Source organism: Gambusia affinis, linkage group LG18 (assembly GCF_019740435.1).
Source record: "Gambusia affinis linkage group LG18, SWU_Gaff_1.0, whole genome shotgun sequence".
Lineage (NCBI taxonomy): Eukaryota > Metazoa > Chordata > Actinopteri > Cyprinodontiformes > Poeciliidae > Gambusia > Gambusia affinis.
This window is the reverse complement of record NC_057885.1, coordinates 25,376,027-25,391,477: the sequence shown is the minus strand read 5'-3', so window position 1 is coordinate 25,391,477 and position 15,451 is coordinate 25,376,027. Positions and strand designations below refer to the sequence as shown.

Below are 15,451 nucleotides of genomic sequence, written 5' to 3'. Positions count from 1 at the left end.
ATGGTTGTTTAATAATTGGTGACATTATTATGTTTTTATCACAATAAGCACTTTGAACCACCATGTCACTAAAATGCATTATATTAATTAATTTGACTTTATTTAAGGACGTTTGAGTGGAAACAACAACTTACTGAATAAAAATATTAAATTCTAGTGGGAGATATGAGATTAAAGTTGTTTTATTTATTTATCTGCTCCACATTTACTAAACCTTATGAACAGGAAGCTGAACGACTGCAGAGTTTATTAGAGTCATTTAGCAGAAAAACCTCAAAGTGCAGAACAGAGAAAATGAAACGTACCAACATTTACCAGAAGAAACAGCAACAGAGATTATATTAGTATAACTTGACCAATTAATCATTGACAAGATTAAAATAGTCAATCGATGTGTCAATACTTGATAATTAAAGTTTAACTCGGGCTGTACAGTGGTGCAGTTGGTAGAGCTGTTGCCTTGCAGCATGAAGGTCCTGGGTTCGATTCCCGGCCCGGGGTCTTTCTGCATGGAGTTTGCATGTTCTCCCTGTGCATGGTGGGTTCTCTCCGGGTTCTCCGGCTTCCTCCCACAGTCCAAAAACATGACTGTCAGGTTAATTGGTCTAAATTCTCCCTAGGTGTGAGTGTGTGTGTGAATGGTTGTGTGTCTCTGTGTTGCCCAGCGACAGACTGGTGACCTGTCCAGGGTGACCCCGTGACCCCGCCTCTCACCCAGAACGCAGCTGGAGAGGAACCAGCAACCCTCCTGACCCCATTAGGGAAGAAGGGTGAACAGAAAATGGATGGATGGATGGAAGTTTAACTCACCATATTTCCTCTGAAAATGTCGTCTCAACAGTAGAACCAGAGTCGGCAGCAAAACCAGAACGATCCCCCATCTTAGAGCCAAAATCACAAAGGGATTCAATGGGGGGGAAGATGAAGGTGATGATGATGATGGAGAGGTTGGAGGACCAGAAGTGGTTGATGGTTTCTCTAAAATAAAGTTTTAATAAGTTATAAATTTATGTTAAAACTTAAAGTCCAGGATTTATTTAACCTCTCTGACCTCTGACCTTTAACAGAGATCCTGCTGGATGGAGACTCTCCATGACCTCTGATGTTACATTTATAGAGGCCTTCATCAGAGCTGGAAACATGGAGGAGGGTCATGTGACCTGATGATCCATCACCAATGAAGGAGCCATCTTTATAGAAAGCAGCTGGGAGGTTGTGGGTTGGATTCCTTGATCTGCAGCTCAGAGTGACGTCATCTCCCTCCATCACAGGGAGGACAGGACTCTGCAGGATCACTGATCCACCTCAACACAGAGACAAACTACAGCATTTCATCCATTTCCACACAGCTTCAGCAACACTAACTCCACAGTCTGATCTTACCAGAGACAGAGAGCTGGATGCTGCTGCTGCTGCTGCTGCTGCTGCTGCTGCTGCTGCTGCTGCTGCTGCTGGAGGATCCAGACCTGGACTCACACCAGTACACACCAGTATCTGATGGATACAAGGAGCTGATGCTGCAGGTAAAACCAACAAACTGCCCAAATCCATCTCCACATTGATTCCTGGTCTCTCCGGTTGTGTTTCTCCTCACAGTCCATCCATCAGATCTGTTTTCATCCTCACAGGTCAGAATCACTGATTCTCTCATGAAGAACTGAGATCTGCTGGGATTCACAGTCAGATGAACTGGGAGAACTGGAAAGATTCAATTATTATGATTTCAGTTGTTAATAATAATAACTAACATTATATTCAGTAATTATCCAGATGAACATGTTTCCACTATTTTAATTCAGATGTAACCTTTAATCCAAACTACATCTCTGAATATTTCAAAAGGTTTTAATGTAACATAAATTCACCAACCTGGATCTGTTGAGCAGCTCAGCAACAAGATCAGAACTAGAGAGAAATAAAAAGATGTTTAGTAGAAATTAAAGCTGTGAAACTGAAATTCAGACGATTTTTATGTTTCATAGCTTGACTTTAGTTTTGACCTGCTTTTATTTCTAACATTATAACTGATTGTTTTGTTCAGTTGTGTTTTTCAAACAGCTCTGATTCACTAAATTCATCTGCTGGCCCTTTATTAGACCACAGATCAGTTTTATCCACAGAAACATAAAGTCCCTCAGTAATTCTAGTATCAGATGATGATCTAGTAAAATGTTTCCAGTGTCAGTCAGACAGAGAGAAATGCTGATCCAGCAGAAAGACAGTAAAAGTGCTCTACTTACAGATCAGACAGTGAGATGTGCCTTCCATTGTTCTTCTCAGTGATCTGACCATGTTTCACTGAAGCTGAGAGCCTGAAGCTGAGCCCGCCTACTTCCTGTATATTAGAATCTAAGCAAAGTGAAGTTTGTGGATCAACCCTGAGTGATAAAGTGTCAGTCAGTGCAGCCCCTCCTCTCTCAGCGTCTCCGTAGAGCAGCAGACGGACCAGCAGCAGGAAGTAGGCGGGCTCAGCTTCAGGCTCTCAGCTTCAGTGAAACATGGTCAGATCACTGAGAAGAACAATGGAAGGCACATCTCACTGTCTGATCTGTAAGTAGAGCACTTTTACTGTCTTTCTGCTGGATCAGCATTTCTCTCTGTCTGACTGACACTGGAAACATTTTACTAGATCATCATCTGATACTAGAATTACTGAGGGACTTTATGTTTCTGTGGATAAAACTGATCTGTGGTCTAATAAAGGGCCAGCAGATGAATTTAGTGAATCAGAGCTGTTTGAAAAACACAACTGAACAAAACAATCAGTTATAATGTTAGAAATAAAAGCAGGTCAAAACTAAAGTCAAGCTATGAAACATAAAAATCGTCTGAATTTCAGTTTCACAGCTTTAATTTCTACTAAACATCTTTTTATTTCTCTCTAGTTCTGATCTTGTTGCTGAGCTGCTCAACAGATCCAGGTTGGTGAATTTATGTTACATTAAAACCATTTGAAATATTCAGAGATGTAGTTTGGATTAAAGGTTACATCTGAATTAAAATAGTGGAAACATGTTCATCTGGATAATTACTGAATATAATGTTAGTTATTATTATTAACAACTGAAATCTTAATAATTGAATCTTTCCAGTTCTCCCAGTTCATCTGACTGTGAGTCCCAGCAGATCTCAGTTCTTTGTGAGAGAATCAGTGACTCTGATCTGTGAGGATGAAAACAGACCTGATGGATGGACTGTGAGGAGAAAAACAACCGGAGGAACCAGGAAGAGATGTGGAGATGATTTTGGGCATTTTGCTGGTTCTTCCTGCAGCATCAACTCCCTGTATCCATCAGATACTGGTGTGTACTGGTGTGAGTCCAGGTCTGGATCCTCCAGCAGCAGCAGCATCCAGCTCTCTGTCTCTGGTAAGATCAGACTGTGGAGTTAGTGTTGCTGAAGCTGTGTGGAAATGGATGAAATGCTGTAGTTTGTCTCTGTGTTGAGGTGGATCAGTGATCCTGCAGAGTCCTGTCCTCCCTGTGATGGAGGGAGATGACGTCACTCTGAGCTGCAGAGCAAGGAATCCAACCCACAACCTCCCAGCTGCTTTCTATAAAGATGGCTCCTTCATTGGTGATGGATCATCAGGTCACATGACCCTCCTCCATGTTTCCAGCTCTGATGAAGGCCTCTATAAATGTAACATCAGAGGTCATGGAGAGTCTCCATCCAGCAGGATCTCTGTCAAAGGTCAGAGGTCATCAGGAATGAAAATATTGTTAAACTTTGGTTTTCATTAGAAACTGTTTGGCAATTATTTAATAAAAAACTTTATTTTAGAGAAACCAACAACCACTTCTGGTCCTCCAACCTCTCCATCATCATCATCATCATCATCATCCTCTCCACCTTCCTCCCAGTCTGCTCTCTATGTTTCTCTATCATCTGGGATTGTTGTGGTTTTCCTGCTGGTTCTACTGGTTCTACTGGTGAAACGTCTTCATAGAAAACCTGAAGGTGAAACAAACATTTGTTTATCCAGAATCTGTTAGTTAAATAAAGTTTAACTTTTACAAACTAAACTAGTTTTATCTAAAGAGAACTAGTGTCATTTGTAATCAGATTAATTTTATTTTAGGAAATCAATTCGTTGGAGAGGAAAGAATCATTTACAGCGACGTCAAAGTTTCACATCAACGACAGAAAAACAAATCAAATGAAGGTGAAACTTTAAACTTTAAGTTTTATTTCTGTTCTTGGTTTGTTTTTGAACTAAAGTTAAAAATGTTTTATCACTTCAGATCATTTTTCAGTTTTCCTGGGATTTAGAAACCAAAGTTTTATTAAAGGTTCATAGTTTTATATTTCAGAATCTTTTTAGGATCATAAAATGTTTAAAAACTAGAAATTAATTCTCTGATTTTAGGAATGTAGAAATCTGCCAGGAAATATTGAGGAATAAAAACATTTCAGTTTGAATTGAAGAGCAAAAATTGTTTTAGAAAATGACGTGTTTTATTAAAATATCACAGCTTTAGATAAAACTAATATCTTCTCTCATCTGGATTTATTTACAGTTTTTCTGTTTTTAGTCGTTAGAAAGTGAAACATTTCTGACCTAAAACAGTTTCTCATTTTAAAGACGCATCACTGATTCACTGGATTCACCATAAATAATATATATTTATATATAATAATAGTGTTTTTATTACTCAGTAATTATTTGATCAGGTTAGACTATTATAACCTCAGTTGGTGTTTTCTGCTGTTTCTTCTGGTAAATGTTGGAACTTTTCACACCTTTATTTTTACACTTTGAGGTTTTTCTGCTAACTGACTTTAATAAACTCTGCGGTCGTTCAGCTTCCTGTTTCTGTCTGAACTAGAATCTGATCATTTTCCATCACAACAGAGATAAAAACAGACAAAGACAATAACTAAAACACAACTTTAATGTCAGATCTTACATTTTGTTTTCTCTCTTTCATAATTTGTTGTTTTAAATTAAAATCTTTCCAGCAACAAACCAAACTTTTTTTCTGCCATTTTCAGAACTTTTCATTCAAAATTATTTTAAATGTTAAATATGAGCTAAAAATTCAATGTTTAATAAAACAGCCCTATTTACCCACAATCCTTTGAGACTGATCCCTGCAGCACAATTTATTTTATTCAAACAGATTTATGACTTTGTTTGATCAGATATTTATGTGATTATTTTCTCTAGAAAACCGTCCAGCTGTGGTTTATTCTGCTGTTAGAGGAGAGGAAGTGATTTATGGAGAAATCATCAGAAACAAGGGAAACAAGTCAAAGACCAGAGGTAAAACATCTCGTTCTCATCGGTTCCACTGTCTCTGCTTATGGTTTTAATACAGTTATAATAAACCGTAGAGGAGACGATGTGATTTATGGAGAAATCACCAGAAACAAGGAAAACAATTATGAAGTAAAGCAGCAGCTTAATGAAAGCCCAGAATAAAATAAATTAAATAAAGATTACTGTCATCTTCAACGAAGTAAAACAGAAAGATCAAAACTAGGACGTCCGTCTATCCATCCATCTTCTTCCTCTTATCCTGGTCGGGTCGTGGGGTCAGCAGCTTCAGTATGGAGCCCCAGTCTTCCCTCTCCAGTCTCTTCTTCCAGCTCCTCCAGGAATCTCAAGGCGTTTCCAGGAATCCCAAGGCGTTCCCAGGAATCCCAAGGCGTTCCCAGGCCAGCAGAGAGACATCGTCCCTCCAGAGTGTCCTGGGTTTCCCCTCCTCCTGGTGGGACATGAACTCTTCACCAGGGAGGCGTCCAGGAGGCATCCTGACCAGATGCTCCTCAACTGGCCCCTCTCGATGTGAAGGAGCAGCAGCTCTACTCTGAGTCCCTCCTGGATGACTGAGCTTCTCTCTCTAAGGGAGAGCCCAGACACCCTACGGAGAAAACCCATTTCGGCCGCTTGTAGCCGCGATCTCGTTCTTTCGGTCATGACCCAAAGCTCATGACCATAGATGAGGGTGGGAACGTAGATCGACCGGTAAATCGAGGGCTTCGCTTTTTGGTTCACCTCTCTCTTCACCACGACGGACCGGTACAGGGCCCGCTTGACGGCAGACGCTGCGTCAATCCGCCTGTCGATCTCCCACTCCCTTATTCCCCCATTCGTGAACAAGATCCCGAGATACTTGAACTCCTCCACTTGGGGCAGGACACCCCCCTGACCCGGAGAAGGCACTCTACCCTTTTCCGGCTCAAGACCATGGCCTCGGATTTGGAGGCACTGATCGCCATCCCAGCCGCTTCACACTCGGCTGTGAACCGCTCCAGTGAGAGCTGCAGATCACGACCTGATGAAGTCAAAAGGATCACATCATCCGCAAAAAGCAGAGATTTGATCCTAAGGCCACCAAAACGGATCCCCTCAACACCTTGGCTGGTCCAGAGATTCTGTCCATAAAAGTAATGAACAGAATCGGTGACAAAGGGCAGCCCTGGCGGAGTCCAACTCTCACCGGAAACGAGCCCGACTTACTGCCGGCAATGCGGACCAGACTCTGACACCGGTCCTACAGGGACCTGACAGCCCGTATCAAGGAGCCCGGTACCCCATACTCCCGGAGAACCCCCACAGGGCTCCCCGAGGGACACGGTCGAACACCTTCTCCAAGTCCACAAAACACATGTAGACTGGTCGGGCGAACTCCCAGAACCCTCCAGGACCTGCTGAGGGTGTAGAGCTGGTCCAGTGTTCCAGAACCAGAACCAGAACCACGCTGCTCTTCCTGAATCCGAGGTTCAACAATCCGATGGACCCTCCTCTCCAGAACCCCTGAATAGACCTTGCCAGGGAGGTCTAAGAGTGTGACCCCCCTGTAATTGGAGCACACCCTCCGGTCCCCCTTTTTGAACAGGGGGACCACCACCCCGGTCTGCCAATCCAGGGGAACTGCCCCCGATGTCCATGCGATATTGCAGAGTCGCGTTAGCCAACACAACCCTACAACATCCAGAGCCTTGAGGAACTCCGGGCGGATCTCATCCCCCCCCGGGGCCCTGCCACCGAGGAGCTTTTTGACCACCTCGGTGACCTCGACCCCAGAGATTGGAGAGCCCAACCCAGAGTCCCCAGGCTCAGCTTCCACAATAGAAGGCATGTTGGTGGGATTGAGGAGGTCTTCGAAGTATTCTGCCCACCGGCCCACAACATCCCGAGTTGAGGTCAGCAGCACACCATCCCCACTGTAGACAGTGTTGGTGCTGCACTGCTTCCCCCTCCTGAGACGCCGGATGGTGGACCAGAATCGCCTCGAAGCCGTACGGAAGTCTTTCTCCATGGCCTCTCCAAACTCCTCCCACACCCGAGTTTTTCCCTCAGCAACCACCCGAACCGCATGCCGCTTCGCCCGCCGGTACCCATCAGCTGCTTCCGGAGTCCCACAGGCCAAAAAGGCCCAATAGGACTCCTTCTTCAGCCTGACGGCTTCCCTCACCGAAGGTGTCCACCAACGGGTTTGAGGGTTGCCGCCACGACAGGCACCAACAACCTTGCGGCCACAGCTCAGATGAGCCGCCTCGACAATGGAGGCACGGAACACGGTCCACTCAGACTCCATGTTCCCCACCTCCCCCGGGACGTGTTCGAAGTTCTGCCGGAGATGGGAGTTAAAGCTCCGTCTCACAGGGGATTCCGCCAGACGTTCCCAGCAGACCCTCACAACACGTTTGGGCTGCCAGGTCTGACCGGCATCCTCCCCCACCAGCGGAGCCAACTCACCACCAGGTAGTGGTCAGTGGACAGAACCTCTCTTCACCCGAGTGTCCAAGACATACGGCCGCAGATCCGATGAAACGATGACAAAGTCGATCATCGAACTGCAGCCTAGGGTGTCCTGATGCCAAGTGCACATATGGACACCCTTATGCTTGAACATGGTGTTCGTTATGGACAATCTATGACAAGCACAGAAGTCCAACAACAGAACACCACTCCAGTTCAGATGGGGGGCCGTTCCTCCCAACCACGCCCCTCCAGGCCTCACTGTCATTGCCCACGTGAGCGTTGAAGTCCCCCAGCAGAACAAGGGAGTCCCCAGGTGGAGCACTCTCCAGTACCCCCTCTAGGGACTCCAAAAAGGGTGGGTAACCTGAACTGTCATTCGGCCCGTAAGCACAAACGACAGTCAGGACCCGTCCCCCCACCCGTAGGCGGAGGGAGGCTACCCTCTCGTTCACCGGGGTAAACCCCAACGTACAGGCGCCGAGATGGGGAGCAACAAGTATGCCCACTCCTGCCCGACGCCTCTCACCTTGGGCAACTCCAGAGTGGAAGTATGTCCAGCCCCTCTCAAGGAGACTGGTTCCAGAACCAGAGCCATGCGTCGATGTGAGACCGACTATTTCTAGCCGGAACCTCTCAGCCTCACACACACTAGCTCCGGCTCCTTCCCCACCAGAGAGGTGACATTCCACGTCCCAAGAGCTTCTGCAACCGAGGATCGGACCGCCAGGGTCCCCTCCCTCGGCTGCCACCCAACACACATTGCACCCGACCCCTTTGGCCCCCCTCACAGGTGGTGGGCCCATGGGAGGGGGGGCCCATGTTTCCTCTTCGGGCTCCATGGGTAAAAGCCTGGCCACCAGACGCTCGCCGTCGTGCCCCCCTCCAGGCCTGGCTCCAGAGTGGGGCCCCGGTGACCCGCGTCCGGGTGAGGGAACACCGAGTCCAAAGGTCTTTTCCATCATCAGGGTCTTCGGGCTGCACTTTGTCTGGTTCCTCACCTGGACCTGTCTGCCTTAGTGACCTTACCAGGGGCATGAAGCCCCAGACAGCAGAGCTCCCAGGATCATTGGGGCCTCAAACCCCCCACCACCATAAGGTGGCAGCACAAGGGGATGTGAAACAGACGGATCAAAACTAGGATGTATGGATAATAAATCTGCTGAGTCAGCAGTTTGTCAGGTTGATGTTTGATTCACTGTTTGGCTGCATTAAAGCTGCTTCCTGTTTCATATAAATAATGTTGGTAACAGGAATCCACTGTAAACATGATTCTGTAGTATCAATAGAGCTGCAGGAGCTTAGCTTAGTTAAAAATGAATCATTCAGATATTTATTAGTATCTTCAGCTGCAGAACGACTGAAGCTGTTAAAGTTATTTTTCTCTCCTATCTGCTGTGAAGTAAAACCTCAGACTGTTGAGCCTCTCTGAGGTCTGACTGTTGATTCAGTTCAAACTTTCACACTTTTCTTGTTTTCTACCTTTAGTGGTGAAAAGTTTAATCTGTAAAGATGGTTAAGAATCTTGTGGTCTGATTCTTAGTTTCAGATCTTTTTCCATCACGTCTTTAGTAACTTGCAGTTTATCACGTCTTCTTGATGATGATTTATAAAATGTTTTTAGATGCAGCGTCTCAGCAGCAGCTGTTCTGTACAGAAATGAACATTTGTTTTGTTTTGCAGTGGCTGATCCATGTGCAGCGTATGCAACTGTGAAGATAAATGGTGGGAGGAAAACTAGAGGTAAAACTCTAAACCTGTGACAATAAAAACTATTTTCTTGCTTTAAATGCAGTTTTAAAATGTTCAGTTATGAATCCAGTTCTGCTCTGAATGAAACTGATTAAAGAAAACTTTACTTTCTTCACCAGAGGTTTGAATCTCTGCCTTTTCTCTTTCATATTGCTGATTAATATTCACACCCACTGATTGGTGGGTTAGCTGTAGATCAGTGGAGCCCAAAGTGGGTTCTGGAGGTTCTGGAGGTTCTGGAGGTTGTGGAGGTTCTGGAGGTTCTGAAGGTTCTGAAGGTTCTGAAGGTTCTGGAGGTTCTGGAGGTTCTGGAGGTTCTGAAGGTTCTGAAGGTTCTTGAGGTTCTGAAGGTTCTGGAGGTTCTGAAGGTTCTGGAGGTTGTGGAGGTTCTGGAGGTTCTGAAGGTTCTGAAGGTTCTGGAGGTTCTGAAGGTTCTGGAGGTTGTGGAGGTTCTGAAGGTTCTGGAGGTTCTGGAGGTTCTGGAGGTTCTGAAGGTTCTGAAGGTTCTGGAGGTTCTGGAGGTTCTGAAGGTTCTGGAGGTTCTGAAGGTTCTGGAGGTTCTGAAGGTTCTGGAGGTTCTGGAGGTTCTGAAGGTTCTGGAGGTTCTGGAGGTTCTGGAGGTTCTGGAGGTTCTGAAGGTTCTGGAGGTTCTAGAGGTTCTGAAGGTTCTGGAGGTTCTGGAGGTCCGGCATCCTGCAGGTTCTAGTCTCTCCTTGGTTTAACTCACCTGGATCCAATGATGATCATTAGAAGAACTTTGACCTGCTGAAAGGTTGTTGGTACCAGCAGGGAGGGAACCAGAACATGCAGGATGCCGGGCCTCCAGAACCTCTAGAACCTCCAGAACCCACTTTGGACCCCCTGCTGCAGACAAACAAAATGCACCTTCATAAAAAAGGATTTAAGATTCTATCAGATTTTATTTGTATCACACATTTCAGCAACAAGGCAGTTCAAAGAGCTTTACTTGATAAAAACTCAAAACCAAAGAAACATTTTCCGTCGTTTCACATCAGATTATTGATTAATGTTTCATTGATTTTGTTTCCAAGGAAACTCTAAACACTAGATTTAAAGGATCTCAGTGTTTCAGCTGTTTCACAGTTTTCTGGAAGTTGGTTCCAGATTTCTTGTACATAGATGCTGAATGCTGGTTCTCCATGTTTGGTTCTGGTTCTGGTTCTGGATCCAGCAGCAGCAGCTCTTTAATCTGCTCAGTGATTTATAAACTCCATCAGGATTAAAGTCTCTTCTGTCGGTGAAGACAGAGCAGCAGCTGGTTGATCTGCTGCCTCTCAGCATTTCAGTGGGAAAATGTAGCAATTCTGAAGAAAAAATAATCAAAATGTGTTAAACTAAATGAAAACTAAACACTTTATAGTACAAACACCAGTTTAGATTATTTTATCATAATATTGTTCATCCAGAGCCTCATTGAAGCTGCTAAACCTTTTTATTCCTGACTAATCTTAACTAACCAGCGGATGTTAGCGCCCTCTGGTGGGCGAAAATATAACTGCTAAACAAAATAAATGAATTTTAAACATTAAAATCTCACAGTGACCTGTTTCCCCATCGACCAGGAGTTAAAATTCAACCTTAACTTTTAATCTTCATGCTGCTCTCTTTTCGTCCCGTTAAAAACCTTTAAATATTAAAATCTTTAACTGTGTAGCAGAATGATAAACCGTTAAGAACTAATTTATGAAATAAGGTCATTTACTCTCTAAACATTCTTAACTTTAGACAGTCTGTAATGTTATTAGTGTCATTTTGTCCTGAAGCAGAAATCATTAAATCATTCAATCATAAATCATTAAATCATAAATCATTAAATCATTAACGATCCAAACGGTTGGTTGTGAAACTGGATCTTTTCTGCGTTGGGTTGTTTTAATAATCATTCGATTGTCACACAGTTTAACTTCAGTTTAACTTTGTTATTCTGACAAAACAAACAGAAAAAACAATCAGTCGCCTCTTCAAAGTCCTAAAAAACTAAAATATGGCAAAATGAAAGTTAATTCCTGCTACTTTACAATCAGAAGTTCATATTAAAAAATAGATTTTTATATATTATAATGGGGATGAAAACAAAAACTGATTTAATAAATCTATAAATAAACTGGATTATCATGATAAATAAAGATCCAGCAGGATAAAAACAGTTAAAGGAGCCAAATTATTGAACTACAAATAAATCCTGATGTTAAAATCACACGATTAGAACAATGACAGTTTTCAGATGTTTACAGTCAGAAAAGCAACAATAAAAATAACAAAAATACATTTTGTGTAAATATATAAAACACAAATACAACCTGCTTACATCTGACAGCAAATGTATCTTTTCATCTTGTGACGTTTTGATGACATTAAAGTTTATAAATTCATCCTTTGATCCATTTGCTGCTTTAGATTCAAACATTTAAGATTTTATTTATGAACCTCCACCTGCTTCAGCTGCCCCCCTCCCTCTGAACTGCCCCCTCCCTCTGAACTGCCCCCTCCCTCTGAACTGCCCCCTCCCTTTGAACTGCCCCCCTCCCTCTGAACTGCCCCCTCCCTTTGAACTGCCCCCTCCCTTTGAACTGCCCCCCTCCCTCTGAACTGCCCCCTCCCTTTGAACTGCCCCCCTCCCTCTGAACTGCCCCCTCCCTTTGAACTGCCCCCTCCCTCTGAACTGCCCCTCCCACTGAACTGCCCCTCCCTCTGAACTGCCCCTCCTCTGAACTGCCCCCATCCCACTGAACTGGCCCCTCCCTTTGAACTGGCCCCCTCCCTCTGAACTGCCCCCTCCCTTTGAACTGCCCCCCTCCCTCTGAACTGCCCCCCTCCCACTGAACTGCCCCCTCCCTCTGAACTGCCCCCTCCCTCTGAACTGCCCCCCTCCCACTGAACTGCCCCCTCCCTTTGAACTGCCCCTCCCTTGAACTGCCCCTCCATTTGAACTGCCCCTCCCACCAAACTGCCCCCTCCTCTGAACTGCCCTCCCTTGAACTGCCCCTCCCTTTGAACTGCCCCCTCCCTCTGAACTGCCCCTCCCTTGAACTGCCCTCCCTCTGAACTGCCCCCTCCCACTGAACTGCCCTCCTCTGAACTGCCCCTCCCACTGAACTGCCCTCCCTTGAACTGCCCCTCCCTTTGAACTGCCCTCCCTTTGAACTGCCCCCTCCCACTGAACTGCCCCTCCCTCTGAACTGCCCCCTCCCACTGAACTGCCCCTCCCTCTGAACTGCCCTCCCTCTGAACTGCCCTCCCTCTGAACTGCCCTCCCTCTGAACTGCCCCCTCCATTTGAACTGCCCTCCCTCTGAACTGCCCTCCCTCTGAACTGCCCCCTCCCTTGAACTGCCCCCTCCCTCTGAACTGCCCCTCCTCTGAACTGCCCCTCCTCTGAACTGCCCCCTCCCTCTGAACTGCCCCTCCCTCTGAACTGCCCCTCCCTCTGAACTGCCCTCCCTTGAACTGCCCTCCATTTGAACTGCCCCTCCCTCTGAACTGCCCCTCCCTCTGAACTGCCCCTCCCTTGAACTGCCCTCCCTTGAACTGCCCCCTCCCTCTGAACTGCCCCTCCTCTGAACTGCCCTCCTCTGAACTGCCCCCTCCCTCTGAACTGCCCCCTCCCTTGAACTGCCCCTCCCTTGAACTGCCCTCCCTCTGAACTGCCCCCTCCCTCTGAACTGCCCCCCTCCCTCTGAACTGCCCCCACCCTCTGAACTGCCCCCCTGTGGGGCAATAAAAACTGTTTCTATTGTTTTCTGCTCTGTTCAAACTTTGTTCTGTTTTAAATTTTGGTTTTTATGATTTTTATGTTTTGTTCCTGTTTTTATTTTGTTAAATTTGTTCTTTTATTGATTGTAGGATTTTGAGGTTTCTGTAAATGAAGTGTTATAAATTATTATTATTATTATTATTATTATTATTATTATTATCATCATCATTATTATTATTATTATTATTATTATTATTATTATTATTATTATTATTATTATTATTATTATTATTATTATTATATTTCTATATTTGTGAAAGATCTTTTCAAGTTTATTTTATTGCACATTTCTGCAGTGAGAAAATTCAAAGTACTTTACAAAATAAAAAGACAAAATTACAATGTTATAAAGAAGATATAATACAAACATCGTGTTTTTAATTAAACATATTAAAGATTCAGAAATAATTGATCAATTGTTTTAAAAAAAGATTATATTTAGTTACTGATTTAAAGAATAAAAACATCTAAAATTGAACATTTTTATTCCTTCAGCTACATTTTAAATCTGAAGTTCAAATAATTTTAGTCCCAGCAGAGAACAGATTGAATTTGTGTTTCTGGTTCCAGATGTTCCTCCAGAACCAGATGTTTCCTGATCTTCAGTCTCATCCTGACGACCAGCTGACAGGTTTCAACTCTCCAATCATCCGATCAATAATGATCATTCACTTCACTGCAGGCTTTACTAATAATAACTTCTTCCTTTTGCTTTTGTCTCAAGAAACATTTTATAAATAAAGATTTTTATGTATTTTTAATCTTTATTAGATGTTTTTTTTATGAGCTAAAAATGTTTAAATCCAGCAAAGTTTTTATTTTTCTGCTTTTTGTTTGTGTTTCTAATTGAAGAATAAAAACATTTCATGTGTTTTTCTGACTTTTATTCAGTTTAGTTTATAAAGAAAATAAAACATGATGCACATTATTTTAAAACCACTGATAGAAACAACATCTATGTGTTGAATGAGTGTCATTATTTCAATATTAGCCAATGTTTGTACAATAATCATTACACACAGTAATAACAATAATTAGGATTTTCCCAATAAGGCCAATAATCTGTATCTGAGGCCCATAATTAATCAGAAATGAAGAATTAAACGGAGCTCCAACAAGAGAAAACTGGAGCAGATTAAACTAATAAACTTTATAAACGTCATAAAGTCATAAAGTTGATCTTTTTACATGCAGCTATAACCAGAATAAACGCAGTGAAAACATCAAAACCAAGAAACGTTTCTGATCTGCATGGTGCATTTAAGGAGCGTCTGAAAAACTATGATGAGTTCAATGACATAGGAAAACTCAGAGTTACCATGATGAAACAGCAGAACATAACAGAGTGACATTCTGACATGGAAACATGGTGAGACGTTTTATTGTCTGATCATCCAAAACATGATTTCATATAAAACAAGATATCAGGTTTTAGTCTGGATTTAAAGGAGCTCAGGGTTTCAGCTGTTTCACAGTTTTCAGGAAGTTTGGTCCAGATTTGTGGTGCATAGAAGCTGAATGCTGCTTCTCCATGTATGGTTCTGGTTCTGGATGCAGAGCAGAACCAGAACCAGAACCAGAACCAGAACCTGAAGGGTCTGCAGGTTGATCCAACAGCAGCAGATCTTTGATCCATTCAGGATTTCAAGTCTCTACTGAGTAAAGTCTACGCTCAGTGAAGGAATGTAGAGCTAGACGATGTAGAGCTGCAGACATTTCTCTGTTCTGTTCAGTGATTGGACGGTTCAAACCCTGAACAGATCCTGGAACCAATTGGATCACAGATTGTTCCTGCTGGTATCTATCAATAAATATTTTATACATTTTATTTCACTTTATTAACAATATTTAGCAGTTTGGGTTCAGTAACTATGAGTGAAGAGGAGGATCCATTAATGAATCACATTAAATCATATAAAACTTATTTTATTATTTAGCAACATTCAAACTAGAACGTTTAATATTTTATTGCAGTTTTAGAAGTTTGCAGGACAAATGAATCATTTGAAAACCTCAGATTATAGATGATAAACTGTTAATCATCTATTAATAAAAATTGATATCAGCTGTAAACGAAGGAACCGGATCAGATTTCAGATCTGAACAAAGTTCTGCTGTTTTGATCTGAAGTCGTTCAGCTGCTTCATTTCACTCCAGATTTTATAGATTTATATTATAAATAAAGTTAAATAAATCTGATTCTGCTTCATCAGC

General features: G+C 43.3%; 1 protein-coding gene across 1 annotated transcript; it reads left to right on the top strand.

Annotated features, from left to right (window-relative positions):
- The first annotated feature begins 2,343 nt into the window (after positions 1–2,343).
- On the top strand, positions 2,344–13,836 carry LOC122820125 (high affinity immunoglobulin gamma Fc receptor I-like). Its single transcript, XM_044097299.1, has 8 exons — positions 2,344–2,550; positions 2,886–2,921; positions 3,093–3,368; positions 3,448–3,693; positions 3,784–3,960; positions 4,082–4,165; positions 5,171–5,266; positions 13,808–13,836. Exons 1-8 carry the CDS (start codon positions 2,499–2,501, stop codon positions 13,834–13,836), a joined length of 996 nt encoding a protein of 331 aa, XP_043953234.1. The 5' UTR covers positions 2,344–2,498.
- Positions 13,837–15,451: the final 1,615 nt, after the last annotated feature.